This window comes from Pelodiscus sinensis, chromosome 19 (genome assembly GCF_052426305.1).
Source record: "Pelodiscus sinensis isolate ZL-2025 chromosome 19, ASM5242630v1, whole genome shotgun sequence".
Lineage (NCBI taxonomy): Eukaryota > Metazoa > Chordata > Testudines > Trionychidae > Pelodiscus > Pelodiscus sinensis.
The window spans coordinates 20,739,774-20,749,954 of record NC_143070.1 but is presented as its reverse complement, the minus strand read 5'-3'; the positions used below and the strand labels follow the sequence as shown (position 1 = coordinate 20,749,954).

General features: G+C 51.0%; 1 protein-coding gene across 1 annotated transcript in view; it reads right to left on the bottom strand.

Annotated features, from left to right (window-relative positions):
• The window catches only part of LOC102454089 (solute carrier family 22 member 6-like), a 31,601-nt gene extending 21,422 nt beyond the window's left edge, over positions 1–10,179 (bottom strand). Inside the window, exon 1 of the mRNA XM_075912960.2 lies at positions 9,373–10,179. Coding sequence (XP_075769075.2) covers positions 9,373–9,411 — 39 coding nt within the window. The 5' untranslated portion in view covers positions 9,412–10,179. The remainder of the gene's footprint in view (positions 1–9,372) is intronic.
• Positions 10,180–10,181: the final 2 nt, after the last annotated feature.

Genomic DNA, 10,181 nt, shown 5'->3' with positions numbered 1-10,181 from the left:
TTATTCTTACTTTGAAGTAAGAATTCTTTGAAGTAAGAATAAGAGCCTCCGGAAAAGGGCACTTTTTCCGGAGGATCGGGGCCAGTCTAGACGCTCTTTTCCGGCTTTTTTAAAAGCCGGAAAAAAGCGGCGGACATTTTTATTTAAATGCCGCGGGGGATATTTAAATCCCCCGCGGATTTCCCTACGACGACTCATGAAATTTACATGCCCCTTCCGGAAAAGGGGCCAGTGTAGACGTAGCCTGAGGGTGTGTCTAAACTACATGGCTCCATCCATGGAGCCATGTAGATTAGGCTGATCGGCAGAGGGAAATGAAGCTGCAATTTAAATAATCGCGGCTTCATTTAAATTTAAATGGTTGCCGCTCTCTGCCAACCAGCTGATGATCAGCTGTTTGTCGGCAGATCTGGGCAGTCTGGATGCGCCGCTGTCGACAAGGAAGCCTTTGTCAACCAGCGCAGGTATGCCTCGTGAAAGGGATGTGAGGGCAGTCGGGGGCTGATGGACGAGGCGGGGGGGGAGGGGCAGGAGTTGAACTGCAAGGGGGAAGCTCTGCAGGGGATCAAGCTGCGGGGGGGTGGTCATGGGGCTGAGGGGGCAGGACTGGAAGGGGAGGGAGTTGTGCGGGGGGGTGCAAGTTCCCTTTGCAGACGCAGCACTTTCCTTTGCTCCTGCTTCTCCCCCCTCCTCCCCACCACCACGCCCCCCCCTAGCCCCTCACGATCCTCTCTGCCTGGGTCGGTTCATGGGGGGGGAAGGAGGGAATTAGCAGACCGTTCGCAGCGCGGCAGGGAGCAGGCGGGTCCGTGAGTGGCTCATAATTTGCAGCGCCCTTTGGCCTAGCGCAGGGCCCTGGGCTCCCGCTCCGGGCCCCCAGCGCAGCAGCTGGTTTAAGCAGTAGCCCAGAATTTCATGTATGCATGGCAGAAACCGCAACTAGGCAAAAAAAAATTAGGGTTTCAGTTTTCGTCGTTACGCCTGAGCGTGTTTCCGCGGGCAGCGAGCTGGGTGTGTCTGGGGCTCGTGGCTTTTCTGTGGGTCCCTCTCCCCAGTCCCACAGTTATCGACAGCACCTCAGCGGGATGCCAGAAAACAAGCTGCCGCTCCCCGCCCCAGAGCGCAGCCTGCAGGTGGGGGACGTGCCCCGGACAAAGGGCCGGGCCGGGTGGCGGCACCCACTGCTGCGGGGCGGAGCCAGAGCAGCCCCGTGCAAACCAGCCTTGCTGTGGTCCTTGCTCCCCCTGTGCCTGCAGCCTGCTCGGGACCTGGGACAAATCGCGGGGGAGGGGAGGAATCTGTGCAGGAGCCAAGCCGGCCTCGTGCGCAGAGGGGACGTCACATAGCAGGTGGCAGGGCCAGGAGAGGGACCAAAGGGCAAAAGGGGTGTGTGTGATTTGAATACCAAGGAATCATTCAAAACACTCTGTAGCAGTCGGTTCCAGGGGGGCCAGTGTGTCTCATGCTCATCCAGCACTGACTGTCTGTGCTGCAACTTCAGAGCTTTGTTCTGTGGGTCTGTGTGATGTCCAGGCTGACAGCTTTCCTGGGCTACTGTCAAAACGTCTTCAGCTTCCTTTTGTCCTCCCATGGGGGCAGCCTTGCCAGCTCTGGAGGGTTCAAGTCCTGCCCTCCCCAGGCTAGAACCCTCTGTATATAGGTCATTTTTCTTCTCTACCCAACACTTTAGTGCTTTGTCACAAATTACCACTTGAGATCTTGGATCCCAAATACTCACTATGGGTACGTCTACACTGCATCCCTAGTTCGAACTGGGGATGCAAATGGAGACAACCGAAGTAGTTAATAAGCTATGCAATTTGCATTACTCACTACTTCGGATATCCCAAAATAGCTCCGCAGTGTAGACTTAGCCCAACTGGCCGGGTCTGGGGGGAGGAGACAGCAGCACCCAGCCATCAACTGGTCAGTGACCCTCTGGCTCTGTCCGGTCTGAGCAAACCCCAGGCAGAGGGGAAACCCCAATCACCCCTATTGTTGGCTGCAGCCTATGCTGCTGAGCTGATGGGCCACAAGGGGGAGAAGGAAGAGACATAAACTCCTCCAGATGCTCCCTGTGCCAGCCTCAAGTTCCCCCCTCCTTCTTGTCCCAGGTGGGATCCCCCTGCCATTGGCATTATGAGAAGGACATTTGGGCCAGGCCCGACTTTCCTTCTGGGCACCCATCCTCACCCCTCATCTTCCATTTCCCATTGGCTGGGTTCCCCCACTGCCCTAGGCCTGTTCCCTGAAAGGGGTGTTCAGAAATGCTGCTAAGTCCCCCCTCACATCCTACAGGGAAGCTGGAATCTGTGAAACCAAACACTGAGGGACCAGGAGGATGTTTGGTGGAGGAAATGGGCTGGAACTCTGTGCAGGTATAAAAACATGTGTCTGCTGTCAAAAAATAGCTCTGCAAATCTCTGGAGATATGTGCAGAGTTGCAGGGCTCTGCCCCAGACCTGGGCAAGTCAGGGGCAGGGGGAGGGCAGCTGCCTGCAACTATCGGTGTGGCTCTCTCAGACTCTGCTCTCTCCACAGGGAGGCTCAGAGCCACAGTGGTCATTGCAAGAGCCAAGCGGGCAGCTGTGGGGTAGCAATTGGCCCTTCATCCATCCTGGGAAAGGGCCCCAAGCAGGGCTCCCCCCCCCCCCGGCAGGCAGAGAGTCCACACCACAGTTCCTCTGAGCTGCCAGTTGGTTTCTTACCCTCAGAGCCCTGTGCAGATATAACATTTGTATCCACACCTGCCCTGGTAAGTGCACAATGCACAGTGAATATAGAGCAGGGAGTGACAGGCCCTGCCTAAGGAGGGAGCAGCTGAGGCTGATGGAGCTGGGTGCTGGGGCTATTGAGTGTTTGAGGAACAGTGGATAAGAAAGCAGGGAGAGCTGTGGAGGGGAGATGCTGCCTCTGCCTTCTCCCTGCCCTTCTGCAGTCTGACAGCCCCAAAGAGAGGGGCAATTCCCACAAGGCCTTTTGTGGGAGGCCTAAAGACCCTCACCTCTGCTTCTGCAGCCTCTGCCTCATAGGCTCTCTGTGGCAGGAAATCTGGTGGGGATTGGCCCTGGGATTCTCCACAATTTACGGACCTAGTGTAACCTGCCCCTGAGCAGCTGGTGTGTCCTGATCCTGTCATAAGAGAGAGATTGCTCATCTCTGAGTGCCCTGTGGGGCTGGATTGGCTTCTTCCTAGACACTCATCTGACCCCAGGCCATAATAAAAAGCCTTTATTGTTCATCCATTTCCCACCTAATGGGCCAAAGCTTACTAGATGCTCAAACCGTGGGACAGTGAAACATGTTTTCCCTCCACTGCCTCTGGAGGTAGATGGGTGAGTCTGAGGGTTCTTTCCTTCCCCATCATGCTCCACCCTAGCCACAGGAATCTCTGTCTCTGCCATGGAGAGTTTTATCCTCTCCTGTTGTACCGCTGCACCTCCCCAAGGGTCACTCCCCACAGTGGCTTGGGGGCTCTGTGTGCAGGGATCCCAGTGTGATTTCTGTGGTCCTAAGTCAGGCTCCTGAGGGCTGCAGGAGAAAGTGTCACAGGCCTGTGTGTGAGTAGGGAAATCCCCATGAACCTCCCAGCACAGCGTGACCAGTCCTATCTCACAGCTCTCGTTCAATCTCTGGGTGCCATTGCTGCTGGACTGTTCTGTGCTACTCCAGATCGTTTGCTCATCGGAGCTTGGGGTTTTTGTTTTAGTGAGATGACACAGAGAATTTTTGTAATGGACACAGCCAAGGAATGAGGCGACCAGTAAAGCAGGTATAGCAACTTCAGAAGAAAAGGGATAAATTTATTTATTTTCTGCTTTTGAGCCTGAAAAGGTTTCCTGATGTTTCACTCTAGGAGCATGACAATGTTTAACAGCCCACCCTGAATGGTGGGTTTTCTCTTTGTGTAAAGGCCGTTGGGTCGCACACTTTGATCTCCAGTTAGTTAGATGTGCAGCCGGCACAACACAAATGATCATTTGCCAGAATTTTCATTGTATTTTAACCATGTTCTAGCTTTTGCCACAAGCTCTGTGTGTGGTTTGAGCAATGACAATGGTCAGTCTCTCTCAGCAGTGGAATGGGAGGGGGCACAGCAGAGGGAAGATGTGGGGCATGGACTGGCCTTGGTTGCATGTTTCTAATCTTCCAACTCAAGTCCTGCAGGCGGGGTACAGTTAAGCTGGGCCAGCTGCAGCCTGGCCACAGGGCTATTATCTCAGTGTAGACACTGGGATGGAGCACTCCTCCCCCTGCTTTATGAAACAGACTGATGGACATAAATTTCATTGCTAAATGGGACTTACCCCATTTGGGGAGAGGTGTCCCAGGAGCTGAGCCCTGCACTCTCCTTGGACCTGAAGAGATTTAGTATCTGACTGCTGCTCAGAGGGGGGCAGGACAGGGATCTCAGCTGGGCGCCTTGGCTGGGGAAAGTTAAGGAGCTGCCCCAGCATTTTTTTCAGGAAGAACAGCTCTGGCACATGAGGGAAGTTTTGTGCAAAAAGAGGCTGTGTAGATGGCTCCTTTTTGTGCAAAAACTTCTTGTGCAAAAACAGAGCCTCATTAATGATACAAATGAAGTGCAGCAATATTTCAAGCTTAGCTTCATTTGCATGTTTTACTGCAAGAGAGGTGCTGGGTAGACATAGCTTCCAAGTACAGAGATGGGGATTCAGCTCTATTAAAGCTGCCTGTGACTCTCAGGCTACGTCTAGACTGGCATGATTTTCCGGAAATGCTTTTAATGGAAAAGTTTTCTGTTAAAAGCATTTTCGGAATAGAGCGTCTAGATTGGCACGGACGCTTTTCCACAAAAGCACCTTTTGCGGAAAAGCGTCCACGCCAATCTAGACGCGCTTTTCCGCAAAAAAGCCTCGATCGCCATTTTCGCGATCAGGGCTTTTTTGCGGAAAACAAATCTGAGCTGTCTATACTGGCCCTTTTGCGCAAAACTTTTGCCCAAACAGGAGCAGCATAGTATTTCCGCAAGAACACTAACAATCTTACATGAGATCGTCAGTGCTTTTGCGGAAATTCAAGCGGCCAGTGTAGACAGCTGGCAAGTTTTTCCGGAAAAGTGGCTGATTTTTTCAGAAAAACTGGCCAGTCTAGACACAGCCCCAGAGAGAAACTTGTTCAATCTCAGTCCCCCTGAGATCCAAAGACTAAAACTGATTTCTTGCTGCCACCACCCAAGTAAATAAAAGAAAACACAATAAACCCTTTCCAGGGAAGATATCACTTGGGCAGCCCCTCCCAAAGGCAAAGCTTTGCCCCCTGCTTCAACCTTCTTTTTGTTTGGAGTTGGGAAAACAAACAGAGGGAATCCACAGAGAACAATGGACTCTGCCTGGATAACTAGGCACGTAAACTTAAGGACACAACAATCAACCAATACCGGTTAATCAAAAGAAATTGGAATACACTTTTATTAACAAAACTAAACTACTGTTGCGAGCACAATAAATGACTAGGTGCTAGATTACCATGAAGTGACAGACTCAGGAAAAATCCTTAGTTACAAAAAATAAAAATAATTCGCTAGTTCAGACATAATTTCAAACTCCCCAAACAAGGAAAATAGTAAAACCTGATGGACGTTCTAAACTTTTTTCTACTTACACATTTCAAGAAGTCCATTCCAGAGAAGCAAGACCGTGTGGCCTAATGGATAAGGCATCTGACTTGAGATCAGAAGATTGAGGGATTGCAATTGTTCTGACTGCTTTGTGTAGACCCTGCTATTTTCAGACTAGAAACCTTTTCTCAGCTCTTCTGAGCATTGGTCTCACTCCAGCTTTGCTCTGGGAAGGAGTTGCTGGGCAGGCTGGAGCCCTGGCTGCTCCCACTGCAGTCTTTGTCAGAGGGAAAAGGCTAATGCCCGGCAATTGTGTGGGGCAGTTTTTCTCTTCCAGATGGGCCCCTGACCTTGAGGGGGGCTTATTTATTAGCATGTCTGGGCCCTTGATTTTCTCTGCTTCTCACTTGCAGGGGAAAGGTCTCTTGGGGCAACATCTCCTGCCTCACTAAGCCCCTGGAGTAAGAGTGGTGAGGGGGCCTGGCCCTGCTTTCCTGCCACCTTCTCACACTGGTCATAGTGCGTCAGCAGCCGCTTGCGTGCTGTTCGGCGAGGCCTTCGCTCAGCATTTGATGAGCTGGAGGGTGGTCACACATAGGCCTGGTCCTGCTCTCCTCTGACATTTGACTTAACTCCTGCTTTTACAAAGTTGAAATAGTGTGTCCACACTGAGAGAGCCTCGAAATGAGTGCGGGGCAGACCCTGTGAATGTGGACACGCTATCTCGACTCAGAGGCCCACAAAGCACTGGGGAGTACAAATTACTGTGGAAAGTGGTTATTGCAAAATAATGGCACTGGAGCAGCCACACTAAGGGTATATTGCAATAACTAGTTGGGAATTAGCATTATTCCCCAAGGCAGGAGAACAGATTTCAACATAAGGTGCTTGGCAGTGTGGATGCTCTGTAGGCCAACCTTCTGATGATGGTAATCAATTAAGTATATATGTTAATTACACAAATTTGTATGTTCATGAGATAACGTTAAATGGTATTTCTAGGCTGTCTATCAAAAACAATATGGAGTCTGCATACCAGGTGACCTCAGGATAGGAAGTGGTAAACAAGAACCTGCACAGACCGGACTTTCCCACCTTTTTCTTGTTTACCTCAGAACTGGTTCCCACTGAGGGCTCACATGGTAAAAACCACCTCAGGGGTTTCCCGCCCTGAATGTTTTATAAATCCAGACATAGCCCAGGGTGGGTGCTGTTCATCTGAGTGGCAATGTTTGCACAGGTTGTCAGCTCTCTCTCTCTCTCTCCTCAGACCACCAAGGGATCTGATCCAGCTGCAAGCCAGTCAGAGAAATAGAAGAGGGCATCCCATCCACTGTCTTCCATCTACACAAGTGTCACCTGTCTGCCGTCCTCTTCAGGGTTCCTGTACTACCAGCAAGGGACTCTCTAGCATTCCTGCCTGAGGGTTCTCAACCAATCCAGAGGTTGCAGGTCTTGGGCAACACACCTCTGGCTCAGCCACTCCAGTCCAGAAGAGTAAAGTAACCATTTGTATTTGGGGTAGAACTTACCAAATATTTTCACACAGTCCAGTTGGGACATTAAGGGTTTTACTGTTCATTTCCACTGTTTTGTTAAAGGTTATTAGTTGGCGTCGGGTTTCTCCCCTGCTTTTCCCTTAATATTGTATAAAATCCCTAATACAGTTTCTTCTTGTTTTCACCTTTAATTGCAGTCTGTTTTCCTTTATTTCAATGCTGCCAGTGAAACCCAGAGTTCAGAGACTCATGGAAGTCAAGAGTTGGAAGAGGTCACAGGAGGTCTCTAATCCAGTTCAGCCCCCCAAAATCACCCCAGTCAGAACTTTGGCAAGCCTGGTCTTAAAAACCTCCAGGAATGGAGATTCTACCAGCTCCTTAGGTAACTTTTTCCAGTACTTCACCACCCTCCTACTGTTTTTCTTAATAGTCAACCTAGATCTTTCCCACTGCAATGCAAAACCACTTGGTCTTGGCCTTGGTCTGTCATCTGACACCACAGATAATAGCCTGGTTCCATCCCCTGTGCCCCATCTCCCTCCCCACCATCCCCACACACAAACACCTTGATGTAGCCCAGCTGTTTAGCAGACAATACTTGTAGGACAGTACTCTGAAGAGAAGTGTTAAGGTTTTGAGTTCAAGCCTGACCTAAACCAGTGATTCACTCCAACCTTACACTTACAATTAGCTTATAAACCTGGAGTCCCAGCCTAGAGGACATTGAGGAAGGGAACCCTGAATGTGGCCTTGTCCATAAAAAAAGAGACAGGAGGAGATGGTGGATGCAACAAGATGCCTGTAAGGGTGGGGGATGGATCAGTGGTGGCACCTTCGTAAAGAATGATTCAAGTGGGGATGTGGGAGGTAAAAAGGGTTAAAAATAGTAATCATGTAACTGGTTACAATTTTATCAGCGATAGTATTTTTTAACTTGCTGACAGGCAAGACCGGTAGTGGACATGGGCTCTCCTGGGGGCAGGGCTCTCTCAGGGGTCTGCCGGGGGTGGCCACAAGGATTGCCAGCAGGTGGGAGGACCTCCAGCAGCTGCAGACTGATGTTAGCTGCCAGGGGCAAGCGGGCACGGCCGAGGGCAGTGGGGAGTTTAAGTATTAGAGCATCAGTTAACCAGTTTAAACTCTTGCTACAACCCAGTCAAATCCTAGTGGTGCCTGGCATGGCTCTGTGATGCCTGGAGCAGTGCTGAGGGTGGACTCAAGGTACCCGAAGCCACACAGAGCATCCAGGCCAGCGACCTCATCTATTGCTGGCTGCAGCATCTGAGTTTAACCCCTCAGGCAGCAGCCCAGGAGTTCAGCATCTCTGGGGGAAACCTCCTCTTCTGTTGGGTCTGGGGCCTGTAGCAAACATCTTTCCCTCCTACGGGCCACACTTCATCACTGTTCAGAGATGCTGAGGGGTGGGGGGAATGAAGCCTAGTGGTTAGTGTAGCCTTGGACTGAGTCTGGAGAGTGCAGGGTTCGGGGCTATACTCCATCGCTGACATGCTTGGTGATCATGAGGGACTTGCTGCCTCATTTTCCTTTCCCACCATTTGCCTAACTAGACTGTGACCTGCTCAGACTAGGGATTGTCCATTCCTTGGTGTTGTGCAGGGCCCTGATTCCATTGTGGGTCTATAAGGCAAATGACAGATTACTACTGTTTCTCAGCCAATCAGTAACTGCTTGTAACCTCCTCTTCTCCAGTCCTAAGGCAGCTCACTCCCATAGACTGGCCTGCAGCTCTTGTGATCCAAACCAGTGTTTCTCAACCCTTTTTCTAAAATAAAGTACCCCTTTTTCCAATATATATATATATATATATATAAAAATAAATTATAAGTATCCCCAGTACCAACAGTTTTCAGACACACGGAGTACAAAAAACAATGAAGCACTGTAAAACTTCAAATAAAAACTCAGTTTTCTCCAAATTTCAGTTGTGTTGATGTACCCCCCAGACTTCTCTCAAATACTCCTAACGGTACTTATACTACTGGTTGAGAAACACTGATCTAAACCTCTCTGATTGTTAACATCTTCCCTTATGTTAAAACCCCTCCTGCCACCAGTGTGGGCTGGGTTTCAGGATTCAGAGCCTCAGAGAAACATTTCCCACATCAAGTATCTGTAAAGACTTGATGCAAGTTGCCACACAGCCAGAGCATTTACTTTTTACAGCATCTCTTGTACCATGAAGGTTTTAGAGAGCTGTGTCACACCTGTGCCTGGTAACAGTCAGTGAAATTAGCCTGTTATTTCCCATTACATTGGATAGCAACTCTGTACCTTGTACTCCTGGGCAGCTTCCTGTATAGGCACCATCATGTGAGCCTGGGATCTGTCACAGAGCACACAGATGAGAGTTTGATCTTCTTCACAGAACAGCTTCAGAGCCTCCTGGTGCTTCCCACATATCCCATCCTATCTTGATCATTTTGCTGGCAGGATACACAGGGGCTTGGCTAGTTCTATTACATTTGCCAGCCGCTGATTGGGCTAGAGGGTTCCCTGCTGCTCAATGACTCTGCACTGAGGACTGATGGGGGCCTGGCAGAAATTGTGCCCACACTCCAAAGTGACAAGGGCTGCGAAATCCTCCAGACAGACCGGACGCGTGTCGCTTTCTCCCAGAGACTTTCCACAGGGCTCTCTGCAGCCATGGCTGCCTCTGGGCTGGGGAACAGGGGCCATGTCACTTTCCTGAGCTCAGCAATCGAGGGGCAGGTCTGGTGGGCAGGTCTGGTGGGCGGGTGCATGAGGTACCAGCACTGAGAATACAAAATAATCAAAATTAAAAACCAAAAAGTCCCCAAAGCTTTGTTCACCCCATGCCCTCGCCAGGGCCCCTCAGCCACCTGTCCCAGCCAGAGCCCGCCTCTCCCGTCCCTGCGCCCCTCATGCCGGGGCCCCTCCCCCCGCACACTCTGCAGTCCCCTCTCACAGCCCCTCTGTGCGCCCCCAGTCCGCATCCCCCAGGCCGGCAGGAGCATCAGGGAGCGGCCGCCCAGCCCCGCCATTGTCCCCGCGCGCCGCCCGACCCCCTCCCCGCGCGGCAGTTGGAGCCGTTGTCCCCAAAGCGCCAATACGCGCCGCAC